Here is a 13,249-nt window from a genome sequence, read left to right as displayed (position 1 = left end):
CGTGTGTGGGGCTGCATGTACTCCAGGTTTGATCTGGGGTACATTCATTACTATTTCGAGTCCTTTTTGAATGCAGTCATTTTTGAAATGCAGTGTGTGATAGCAACGTCCTTTCTCTCGTGTGGGTGGGTGCATGTCACTCCTTAAACCCTCCCCTAGACCTCTCGTAATGCCTCTTCAATCTTCCAAAACCCCTCCTCTTTAACACCTTGCATGCTCATGACGAGCTCAGCTCGTCATGAGGCACGGTGCTCCTGTGCTCATGACGAGCTGAGCTCATCATGAGCCCTGGAACGCTCACACGCGGGGATAATTCCCCTGCTCTGCTGAACGTTCCACGAAAACGTTTGCGGCCGTGACGAGCTCAGCTCATCATGAGCACCGGAGCGCCACACCTCATGATGAGCTGAGCTCGTCATGAGCATGGGGGCGCTGTGCGCGCCCCCGCCCCTCATTACAGCGGGGGAATTACCCCCGCAGCGAAGGGGTTAATAGTAATTAAAACCCATGTTGTAACCAACACTACATGTCCATCCCACAGGCACTGCTAAAAGGTATACCTAAGTGTGTGAAGATCTCTACATTTAGGGCAGAGATCTTCACACATAACAGGTAGAAAAGGCAGAGACCTCTCCGCGTAGGTTACTGGATGTTGGACTTGGCCCTTTCTGCAGGGTCAGCCCCAAACTTTTTGCCTTCACTCCCCCTATTTTTGCTCAATTCATTTTGGCTTTAGAGCTCTGCACTCTTTACCACTGCTAAGCCGTGCTAAAGTGCCTGTGCTCTCTCATTTAAACATGGTAGAATTGGCTTTTAAGAACTTGCCAATTTCCCCAGTAAAGTGGTACTACCTGTGGCCAGAGCCCGTAAATTAAATGCTACTATTGGGTCTGCAACACTTATTGTGCCACCCACTTAAGTAGCCCTTTAAACATTCCTCAGGCCTACTATTGCAGCCGCTGTGTGTTTTTAACTGCCATGTTGAGCTGGCAAAATAAACCCTTTTCCCAGGCCCAAACCTTCCTTTTTAATACATATCATTTAGTACTATGGTAGGCCCTCGACAGCCTAGAGGGCAGTGTGCAGTATATTTAAAACTTTTGGCAAGTACTTGTAAGTTTTAAATGTGCTAATAGTGAAAAACTCTCACATTCGTATTTCACTACAGCAAGGCCTACCTCTCCCATAGGATAATATCAGAATTGCCTTATTACATTTAGTAAGCTTTAACTTCCAATTGGGATCAGGTGGACCGATCGAGCTTGGTGTCTAAAGAATTATAATTAAGAACCCTCTTTAATAGTAAAGTCGGATTTTTAATCACAATCCTGAAAATTCCTCTTTTAGAAAGTTAACTGTTCAAGGGGATTGGCCCAAATACCGACAGCTAGAAAGGGCCTAACAATATTACAAAAAAAAAATTAACTAGCTATCATTTGAACTGCTGCTTTTCACTTAGTCAGACTTCAATGAATTCTATGGTCTGTAGTATTTATTTACTATTCATTTAGTCGTTTTAAAGGATGTAACTCAATAGATTTTTGAGTCAGTGTAAAAAACGTAAATGTGAGCGCTTTTGGGAATTGCTCAAAGAAGTGACATCACTCAGACCGTTCATTTTATTGTTTGTAGAACAAAACTTGAAAGGATACACAACCTGTTTGGAAGGGAAGCAATAAAACCAGTTTAACTGTTGGCCACGATTAATGTAATATTGTTAGGACTTTTCCTAGCTGTAGGTATTCGGGCGAAACCCCTTGAACAGTTAACTTTCTAAAAGTTAATTTTGTTGTTGTAATTCGTTTAGAAAGTTGGTATTCGCTTGTTCTAACCATTTAGTGCCTGCAGTCTGATCCTGGGTCACATGACTGAGTGTAGCCGGCAGTTGGTCTTTGTGTAATGCTCTCAAACAGTGAGACAAAGGGAAGATAGGTACTGGCAGGATGGGCCGCTCTGAGTTAACGAGGGGGAGGAGCTGTCACCTGCCAGACTTGCACATCACAATGGCTCTGCCTAGGCACTCTCACAAAGAGCTTGTCACTAGTCTATTGTGACCCCAGACATGCCTTGGGAAGGACAGGGAGGTAGGGTATGCCAGAAACCTCATGGGGGGAGGAGGGAACCTCTAGAAGCTTCCCCAACTTCAAAGTAGGTACCTGGTATAAATATGAGACCTCAGACACGAACTTTTTAGTCATTTCTGGACATGTGGATAATCGGCCAGGAAGAAGGATTGTTGTGCTGCTGAAAGCAATACCACCGGCTGGAGTGTTGCCCTACTGGACTGTTGCCTTGCTGGACTACTGCCTTGCTGGATTTCTGCCCTGATGCCCTGCAGCCCTGCGGGTGAGTCAGTGGGATTTGGACCTGCACTTGAAACCGGGACTCCCAGAGTGACTATAAAGGCTAGTCTGCTGGCCTTCTATTCTGAGCCACAAGGACATAAGAGGATCCCATCCACCTTAACCAGCACCCATATACATCTGGAGCAAGTCATTGGCCCCCCAACTGGTGACCCTCAGGTCCTGGACCCTTGGTGTGGCCTCAGAGAGGCTGAATTGAGGTTTTTGGGCTCTTCCGTTTGCGCTGAATCCTTGTCACTCGAACTGCCTGGCGTGCCAGATCCGTCAGTCCAACCCTTCATGCTACAGCACCGACTGCTCACATGAAGCACCAACACGAATCCCTGGTGGCCACTTCCGATTACAAAAATATCTGCGTGCTACAGCAACGAACTTCTGCAATACCAAGCCTGCTCTTTTCGCTACAGCAATGATAATCTGCATCACTTCCCTGCTCTCTCCTCCGTGACCAGGACTCTTGGTGCTGGGCTGAAAAACTAACTTTTCAGCTGTCCTACTCTGGCCCTTGTGTCTGACCAGCGCACTGTAGTGATCAGCCTGAACTTGTGACTTTCTCCCGGTCTTGAATGACCAGATAGCCGCGAGTGTCGCTTTGTGCTTTTTGGTGCAATTGTTCACTTAAATCTTTAGAAATTCATAACTCTGGTTCTACTGATTAGATTTTTGTCGTTTAGGCCTTGTTTTACTTATTCAATGTTACTCTGTCTTTCTACATTCGTGTACGATTTTTCTTGTGTTGTGTTTTCACTTTATTACTGTTAAAAGTGCTGTATAAATACTTGACACATTTCCTCAAAGTAAAGCCTGACTGCTCTGCGCCAAGCTACCAGAGTGTTGAGCACATGCTGATTTGGGGTTTGCCTGTGCCTCACCCTGACAATGACAATGATTGTCTTTGCTGCTCGAGTAGGGTTTCACCCCCCTCAACCAGTAACCCAATTTCCCAGAGTGGATAACATTTTGTAGAACGTGAGTAGTACTACTAATTATACGAGGACATTTGGTTTGTGAATAAGTACCAACTTTGTTACATTTATCTTCCTGTATGTTAAACTTTGCTGATATGCAATGAGATGCATTTCGAGACAGCACCCTGCTTTGGAGTATCCCAAAAAATGGTTTCTATATCTTAAAGTCCTTAAAAGATGTCTCATTCGTGCGGTCATTACTGGTTTCTCTAAACCTCTAAGCCTAGGACCAGAAGAGATGGCAGAAGCTGCTGCTCCAGCTTGGAGGATGAAGATCTCAACGCTATGGTGTGGACAGGAGAATTCATGGCCAAGAGAGGCAGAGCATATAGCCGGGTAATGGAGACTTGTGTGGAGGCCCGACTGAAGGAGCGAGCCTTATGAGAAACCAGGAAGATCTGGCGCCCAGCTGTCCAGAAGTGGTGCTGATTGGTTTCATGAATGGGTCAAGGATTTGCCAGACACACATGACTGTGCACTGCCCCTTACAATGCCCCTCTTTGAATCTGCCTCATGATCCTCTGACCCAGTGGTGGACCAGGTCCATGGCCTTGAATATCCAGTGAGAAAGCACAGGGATCCAGCTGCAGTAACATGCGGAAAGTTTGAGGCCAAGAGTTCAAATCCTGCCAAGGACGAATCAACCTTCCATCCTTCCAAGGTGAGTACATTGAGTACTACTGAGTAGGCACTTTTAATACCTCCTAAGTACAGCGGGAGAAACAGTATTGACCAAGTAAAAAGGCACCTGTCTATTTGGATGACTCTTTCATTTTTTCTCCAGCCTCAGAGAAACACTGGGATTTCTCCATGTGTACAAGAGACTCTTTCATTGTTCGACCTGTCCTACCTGTATTCAACACAATCTATGACCTACAAATTCTAAGTTGCTGTAGGAACATGCTCACACTCAACCTAGTTGGGATACCTCTGCCCTCTGTGGGTGCCATGTTGTTTTGTGTGCGGCACTTGTTTTGGGGGGGGGGGGGGGCTGACAGTTTGAGGCCTCTACATGTGTTTGGCAACCAGCCACCAGAGCCTTGTAGTCGTCATATACCACACACATCAGTGACTATTTTATTTAAGCAGGTTGAAATAGTGTTGGCATTCCATCTTGTGGCCACTTCAGAGCACTAGGAAGGGATGGACAGAGTCAAGATAGGTAGATTGCCAGACTTTGGGTAGAACAATGGATCGTGATTATGCACTTCAACAGTGAGGTCTAGGTGGACATCAAGTGAGAAATCCAGGTCTATGCGGAGATGTCAGATAAGTCTGGAAGGGTGTCAGGAGAATTGAGCCTGTCCCTCTTATGTGGGTGGGGGAAGGTATGGAGGTTTCCTTGTGAAAGCGGAAGAATGTTTAAGGCTTCTTTGAAAATATAGAATTTGATCTCTTTCTAAGATTAGGAATAATTAGAATATTATCTTGATGCCAAATGCCAACCAGTAACTATTGTTTCAGTACTTTGAGATTCCACTTATACCTCTTCATTGGTGGATTTGTGGATTTAGGTCACGCGCTGTAGCTTGGTGAAGAGTCGGCTCAACAGTACTAGTCCCACAGACTTGGATCACAGGGGTCTTCCGGCTGGTTGAACTGTGGGTGCAGGCACTCGGAGAGGAGCTGAGAAAGTCACCAGTGAAGAGTCGGGGAGTCCGTGCAGATGATGAACTATCCTGCACCATACCTTTAATAACTGACCACTCAATAGCAGGATGACTGTCTTACACAAATGCTGCTAGGGAGGTGTTAATAATGCTCAGTGCAGCCGGGCTGGAGAAACCTAAGTGCAAATGTTTGTTTTGGTCGGCCTGAGAGGGTCAGCCAAACCCACATGAGCACTTAGGGAGTGCACATAGCACTGCTCCCCACTCCCATGCCTCAGCCCTGGTCCTCCCTACAACACTGGCTCAGAGCCGGCAAGTACAAAATAAAACAATGCAAAAGCATTGTTTTATTTTTCATTTGCTGGCTCTGAGCCAGGCAGTGAGGCGATGCTCCTCCGCCATTGTGGAGGAGCCGCTGCTGCAGTGTGGAGGATATGGTGGTGTGTGTGGGATACTTCATGTATGGCAGTGAGGTAGGTATGCTAATGTGTACCAGTGTAGAGGATATTGTGCTTTGTGTTGGGATATTTCGAGCGTGGCAGTGTGGTAGATATGCTATTGTGCAGCAGTGTGGTAGATATGCTATTGTGCAGCAGTGTGGTGGATATGCTATTGTGCAGCAGTGTGGTAGATATGCTATTGTGCAGCAGTGTGGTAGATATGCTATTGTGCAGCAGTGTGGTAGATATGCTATTGTGCAGCAGTGTGGTAGATATGCTATTGTGCAGCAGTGTGGTGGATATGGTGTTATGTTGGGATATTTCATGTGTAGCAGTGTGGCAAATATGCAAATGTATAGCAGTGTTGAGGATAGCATGTTGTGTGCTGGGATATTTTATGTGCAGTAGTGTGGTAATTATTTTGTTTTGCAGCAGTGTGGCAGATATGTCATTGTTTGTGAGTATATGAGATATGCCGTTCTGTAGCAATGTTGCAGTGTATCTTTGGTTAGCAGTATGAGAGGTATTGCATCACGTAGCAGTGGGTGTGATACGTCCAGTATACCACTTGTGAGATATGTAATAGAAGCCGTGTGGCAGATGTGTCATTGTTTGGGAGTATATGAGATATGCCGTTGTGTAGCAATGTTGCAGTGTATCTTTGGTTAGCGGTATGAGAGATATTGCATCACGTAGCAGTGGGTGTGATACGTCCAGTATACCACTATGTGAGATATGTAATAGAAGCCGTGTGGCAGGCGGGTCATTAAGTATCAGTGTGGGACTGACTTTACTGTAGAGCAGTGAAGGATATGCTTTCATACAGTACTGCTTGGGACATGTCTTCGTGGAGCAGTGTCTCGGATATGTTATTGTGATGCAGTGTGAGTGATAGGTTACTGTGTAGCAGTGTGAGATTTATGCCATTTTGTAGAGATTTTGTAGCAATATGGGATATGATACTGTGCAGCAGTGTGAGATGTGACATTCTATACACTCTGCAGGTGAGAAACCAAAAGGCCGCTTTTAGACTGGTGCAATGCAGATGCAGTAACAAAAGAGGCACAGCAACCTGAGAACACGAGTAGATGAATAGGCAACTTACCCACTCATCCTACCATCCCCCGCACAGTATGTATGTGGTATGTGTACAGCAGGATCCTAGATAAAAGGCTCACTCATCTGTCCATCCTCCCTTACTCACCTGTATGACTGTCCTAAGAAGAAAATGCCCCCCTCTTACCCAAATGCCCTCCCCAAGAAGGACCAGTCCCTCAACTACCTGCCCTGTCCAAAAAGGACCTTCCCTCTCACTCAGCTGTGCGCCCTCCACAAGGAGGACCTGCCCTCTCACTCAGCTGTGCGCCCTCCACAAGGAGGACCTGCCCTCTCACTCAGCTGTGCGCCCTCCACAAGGAGGACCTTCTCTCTCACCTATCTTCACTTTCCGAGAAGAGCCAGTTCTTTTGCTCACCTGTCTGGCCTCCCCAAGAAGGCCCTGCCCTCTCACCCACCTGTGTGGCCGTCTCATGAAGGACATGCCCTCTGACTCACCACTTTTCCCTCTCCAAAAAAGGCCTGCCCTTTTGCTCACCTATTTGAACTCACAGAGAAGGACCGGGCCTCTCACTCACCTGTCTTCTCTCACAGAGAAGGACCGGGGCTCTCACTCACCTGTCTGGACTCACAGAGAAGGACCTGGCCTCTCACTCACCTGTCTGGACTCACAGAGAAGGACTGGGCCTCTCACTCACCTGTCTGGACTCACAGAGAAGGACCTGGCCTCTCACTCACCTGTCTCCTCTCACAGAGAAGGACCGGGGCTCTCACTCACCTGTCTGGACTCACAGAGAAGGACCTGGCCTCTCACTCACCTGTCTTCTCTCACAGAGAAGGACCGGGGCTCTCACTCACCTGTCTGGACTCACAGAGAAGGACCTGGCCTCTCACTCACCTGTCTTCTCTCACAGAGAAGGACCGGGGCTCTCACTCACCTGTCTTCTCTCACAGAGAAGGACCGGGGCTCTCACTCACCTGTCTGGACTCACAGAGAAGGACCTGGCCTCTCACTCACCTGTCTGGACTCACAGAGAAGGACCTGGGCCTCTCACTCACCTGTCTGGACTCACAGAGAAGGACTGGGCCTCTCACTCACCTGTCTGGACTCACAGAGAAGGACCTGGCCTCTCACTCACCTGTCTTCTCTCACAGAGAAGGACCGGGGCTCTCACTCACCTGTCTTCTCTCACAGAGAAGGGCCGGGGCTCTCACTCACCTGTCTTCTCTCACAGAGAAGGACCGGGGCTCTCACTCACCTGTCTGGACTCACAGAGAAGGACCTGGCCTCTCACTCACCTGTCTTCTCTCACAGAGAAGGACCGGGGCTCTTACTCACCTGTCTGGACTCACAGAGAAGGACCTGGCCTCTCACTCACCTGTCTGGACTCACAGAGAAGGACCTGGGCCTCTCACTCACCTGTCTGGACTCACAGAGAAGGACTGGGCCTCTCACTCACCTGTCTGGACTCACAGAGAAGGACCTGGCCTCTCACTCACCTGTGTGGCCTCACAGAGAAAGATCTAGCCTCTCACCCACCTGTCTTCTGTCACAGAGAAGGACCTGCTCTCGCACTCACCTGGCTGGCCTCCCAGAGAAAGATCTGCTCTCGCACTCAACTCGTCTGCCCTCACAAAAAAGCGCATGCCTTCTTAATCGCCTATCTGGCCTCACAGAGGAGGGCATGGCGTCTCACTCACCTGTCTGGCCTCACAGAGAAGGACCTGGCCTCTCACTCACCTGTCCACCCTCACAGAGAAGGATCTGACCTCTCACTCACCTGTCCGCCCTCACAGACATGTATCTGGCCTCTTACTCACCGGTCTGTCCTGGCTTGTACATGGGCTTATCCGTCTGTATCACGGTGACGTTCCGGGACGTCCTGAGTAGAACCTCCTTTTTTTCTGAAATGAGCTTGCTCCCGGCACAATCCAATGACAGCGAAATTGACACCACTTCCTCAGTACCTTTGGTGGGTGATGGTACCTGGTCAGGAGACAGGGTGGACAGGCTGAAAACAAAGACAATCTCACTTTCTATCTGGGAAGTAATTCATGGTAGAAATAACCCATGTATTCTCTTCATGCAGATTAGCTTGTGGAACCAAAAAGGTGTGCACTGCAGACTGTGTAGATTTAAAACAAGTCCAGAAAGCACCAGAGTGGATCTAACTTCAAATGAAACTGAACTGGGAGGAAATTAGCTCGAGACTATGCAACTATAGGAAATCACTGACTACAATTGAAACAGGTCTAGTGTGGACTTAATGCTAATTCATCCACATTTAATATGGAACCAATACCAATAAATACAGAACTACTGGTAAGGTAACTGCAAACATGCACAACCGGAATGAAACTAACTCTGCAAAACTATTGCGGGGCTAACTCCGATCCAATAGTGTGGAACTAATGCTGCCCTATCCATGCCGACAATGAAACTAACCAGGCGCTTTATATAGGACTACGGTTGAACCAATTTCTAGCCAAGTAAAGCATGGATGGAAACTGCAGCAGTATTTGTTGATCTATGTAGGGAAAAACTCCAACATATGAAGGTGGTACTAACATCCATTACGACGCGTCTCTTACAACGCAAGTCGTAACCACGACTTGAGCTGGAGGGCACTCAAGGACAAGGAATAGTTAATTTACTATTCCAACACCTTCCCTACTATCCACGGGGACTGGTGTTGGAATAGTAAATTAAACTATTCCTAAGTCCGCACCCTACAGCGCAAGTCGTGGTAACGTCTTGCGTTGTAAAACATGCTTTGTAACGGTACGCGTGGTAATAGCCCGCGTTGTACCGTCATACATCCATTCGTATAGGATAAGACTGGGACTAATATGAATCCATCAAGGAATAAGGTGAGACTAGCACCACTACAAGCATGACTATAAGGACCTATCCTCTCCCTCACCTAGCTGTCTGATCTCCCCAAGAAGGAACTGCACTCATTCACCTCTTTGCCCCCCTCAAGAAGTAACTGCCCGCTCACTCACCTCTTTGCCCCCCTCAAGAAGGACCTGCCCTCCAAATCACCTGTCTAACTCCACTACAAGCATGGGTGGAAAGGCACTCACTCAGGTTCTTCCAAGCCTACCATCAATAAAGGTTGCACTTCACAATATATTTATTTGCAGAAAAAAGTTGACATGTTCTTCTGAGTCAACAAATGTGTATACCTGCTTAAATCCTTTCTTGACTTTCACACACACCCTGCCTAGAGAGAACCTGAGCCAATCAGCCTTTAAATCGCTCTTAAACAAGTCTCTTTACCTGGAAGCTGACACATTCCCAGGGTTCCAGGCTGGAAACTCTCTTCATCAGTGGTATATCATCCTTGCCGTTGGATGTCATGTTGACCTCCACGGTGCATTTACTGGGCTCACTGACGTAAACGCATACTTTCTCCGAGGAGGGATACAACAGCACAGCTGGAACCACCACCGCATAGTTTCTGGAGACGAAAAACAGCCGAATGACCACAATGTAAAGGAAGTTCCACCAGTAAGTTCTTTTATGCCATCTCTAACAATGAACTGATTTAGTTATCAGTGATCCTTAACCCCTCAGCCACGGTTCTCGTGTGCTCATGACGAGCTGAGCTCGTCATGGCCGTTAGAACGGTCACACACGGGGATAACGCCCCCGCTGTGCTGAGCGTTCTAAGGAAACGGGTGTGGCCGTGACGAGCTCAGCTCGTCATCAGCACACGAGCACCGTGGCTGATGACGAGCTGAGCTCGTCATCAGCACCGGGCTCTGTGCGCGCCCCCCGCCCCCCAGCACAGCGGGGGAATAACCCCCGCGGCCAAAGGGTTTAGAGAAATAGAAATGCAGATATTGTTGGAAACCTACTAGCTCATAATGTGAACACACAAGGAGAGGGCTACAGTGTAGTAAAGAATAGCTAGACTATAAGACTGAATTAGCAGTTAGTTGGGTATTAAGAGACATGTGGCCAGATGTACAAAGAGTTTTTGCGGTCCGACAAACCATGCATTCAGTAAAATACAGGGTTTTTGACCTCAAAAACCCTTTCATATCTACTAAATACATTTGAAAGGGGCACTTTTTGGGCGTCCCTTCCGAACTGTGGTTTGGAAATCTATGTGCCAATGGTTTTTTCTTATGGTAATTCCATTTTCAAACCATTGATCAATTACCATCTATCAAGCTGGAGTGGTAACTGATTCACAAAGGGGAAGCGGTCACGTTTGTACTCCTTCCCCTTTGGGAATCAGCTTCTGGGGGAGTAGGCAGTGGTCCAGGGAACCACTGCCAACTCTCCCTAAAGTTTTATCTAATATAAATCTTTTTATTTGTAAATGTAGCCCTGTTTCGTTTCAGGAATTGGAACTGCTTTAAAAAAAAAATGGTTTCCATTTTGAAATTCAAAGACAGGGATAATATACTTCCGTCCTTTGCAGGCCATCCTCCCTCTAATTGCAGCAAATCAAAGAGTCACAAATTGCGACCTGCCTCATGAATATTTAATAGGCAGATCATTCAGCGACTATTTGTGGTTTCCTATTTAGGCAACCAACCCATTGGTTGTGTCACAAAATAAAATTCTTGTTGCAAAAGGTTGATAAACAGTTTGCATCCACTTTTTGCGACCAGAATATTAGTACATCTGGCCTCTTAATTCCTCAAACAAAGAAAGTGGGATTCTCTGAACACCAAACTACAACCATGGATGTCTGAAGGTGGAGGTTTCATTGGTATTATTGTCTTGACTGGATTTTTTAAGATCTATCTCTCTTCTAATGATAGAGTAAGCACCTACCTTGACTATCTTCAGGTCTGGAGTGTACTTTTATTTGTTTTTAAAAAGACCTGCTCTTTGAGCAAAAGTGTCATTTTCAGAAAAATTACCCAATTAAATCAGTTTAGTCCTCAAAGAAATGCCAACTGCATTACATCTCTCAGAAGATTGAGAAAGGTCCTATGGAAAAAGAGCATGGACCTCTCCCACCAAATTCCCATGCAGGTGTAATTGAAATAAAAGATGTACCTCACCAGTGCTTGAGACCCGCTGTGTTTGAGGAGCCATTGACCGTGCCCGTGCTCAGCACTACATTTCAGTTTTGGATTCTGAACCCATGAGGAATCATTAGGTGATGAGAAGAAAGTTACTGCATGTTTTAAATCCAGAAACAGATTTAGATAAATAGGTTTTGATGCAAATCTTCATAAGCTTATATATACATATATATTTTAGAGGCGCTATCTTTAGATATTTTGGAAAACTAAAGACAGAAGAAGCAATGCCAAGGTTTTTTAGTGTTTTTTTGTCAAATAGGATGAAAGAGAACTGATGAATAATTATAAGACGAAAAATTCTCCCACAAATATTTTGAGGAATTCTGCCCAATGCTACCAGTAAATATTCAAATTTGGCATACGCTTTGTTGCTGCTAATCAAGGTAGGAGGCTGATTGAATAATGCTGGAAGCTCAGCACCGAAATTTTGGGATGAATACAGAAAGTGATTATCAAAGATTAACAGTGCCAAATTGAAGGTAGGGTCATAGAAAAGTCTGTAGTTCTCATAGAAGGGTACCAGGAGTGTTTGAAGACAAAGAAAAAGTGCAGGTAAACTAGGAGGGGAGAAAAAGAGGAAAAGAAAAGATGAAAGAGACCAAGAATGACGGGTGGTCTAAGAAAGACATACGCAAAAATAGTCAGGAATCGGAAAAAAAATGTATAATGTGAGATTGTGGTAAAGGGAGATGCAGATTGCAGCAAGGGATTTCGAGTAGAGGAAAGGTAAGGGGAAAGTGCAGAGAAGAAATGGTATTCAGTGTGAAGAAATAGATAGGAATGAGCAAACTTAGGACAAGTGACCGGTATATGGTATGAGAGAGGAAAAAGACATATGAGATCATGAAACTGTGAGAATAAAAGCGGAGGGGAAGGAAAGGACTTAAAGATGAACTTTTAGAGGGTATGTGAAAGGAAGGATTGAGAAGGGGAATAGAGAGGAAAATAAGACATATTGCTTAAGAGGAACTTATAGAGAATGAGAAAGAGATGCATGCAGAGGAAACATTTACTGAGGGAGGACAGTGTTGAAGAGACTGGAAGAGATGAGGGAGAGGCAAAAGGATGGAGGAAGACACAAGCGAGAGAAGTAAGAACCATTGCTAAAAATAAGAAGTAGTAATAGAGAGAGGCAAAGAGAAAATAATTGTGATGAAAGATAGACGAGCAAGCGGAAAAGAAGAGAGGCAATAAAGAGGGGGAAGAGTGAGCAATATACAGAGAGGGAGATGTGAGAAAGACAGAAGAGAAAAAAGTAGACAGAATCCTGCTAGTCTCTGGAAGTTGGGTGAACAGATAATGAGTGATAAGCAAAGACATGGATGGAGGTTTTTGGATGAGGCTCTTACGGAGATGGAGGGGTTTCCCCTTGAGTGACATGCAGGAGCAGGCAGCCGATGAGCAGACTGACCCACATCCTCCAATAACCGGTCCTTCTTTGCAGGTTTCCCAAGTCTAGAAGGGAATCCACCCCTAGCTCCTCTCAAGATCTTTCAAGATGACAGAGACAGAATCATGCCAGCTGCTATCCTTTTGTCTCTTCCACCTGAGCTCAGTGGTCACAGCCTTCTCAGCCTCCCTCTGTGGTCCACCAGTTCTCTCCACTGCTGGCCTTTTATGGTTGTCTCTTAACCAATGCAAGATCTCTGGTCCCTCCCTCCCCTCTCAGCCTACTCTTTTGTCCTGCCAAATGTAATTTTCTCTTCAATTTTTGGCATCTGCCCCGGGTGTTGACATCAATTTAGGATTGCGAAAGATTG

At 46.1% G+C, this 13,249-nt stretch overlaps 1 protein-coding gene across 1 annotated transcript in view; it reads right to left on the bottom strand.

The window, feature by feature from the left end:
* The window catches only part of LOC144768912 (alpha-2-macroglobulin-like protein 1), a 169,214-nt gene extending 156,195 nt beyond the window's left edge, over positions 1–13,019 (bottom strand). The window contains exons 1-3 of the mRNA XM_078652922.1: positions 12,839–13,019; positions 9,721–9,901; positions 8,259–8,424 (exon numbers count right to left, since the gene is read on the bottom strand). Of these exons, the coding sequence (XP_078509048.1) occupies positions 8,259–8,424; positions 9,721–9,901; positions 12,839–12,906 (415 nt within the window). The 5' untranslated portion in view covers positions 12,907–13,019. The remainder of the gene's footprint in view (positions 1–8,258; positions 8,425–9,720; positions 9,902–12,838) is intronic.
* Between the last annotated feature and the right edge of the window lie 230 nt (positions 13,020–13,249).

The sequence above is a fragment of the Lissotriton helveticus genome, chromosome 7 (assembly GCF_964261635.1).
Source record: "Lissotriton helveticus chromosome 7, aLisHel1.1, whole genome shotgun sequence".
NCBI lineage: Eukaryota > Metazoa > Chordata > Amphibia > Caudata > Salamandridae > Lissotriton > Lissotriton helveticus.
This window is presented reverse-complemented; position numbering and strand designations above follow the sequence as displayed.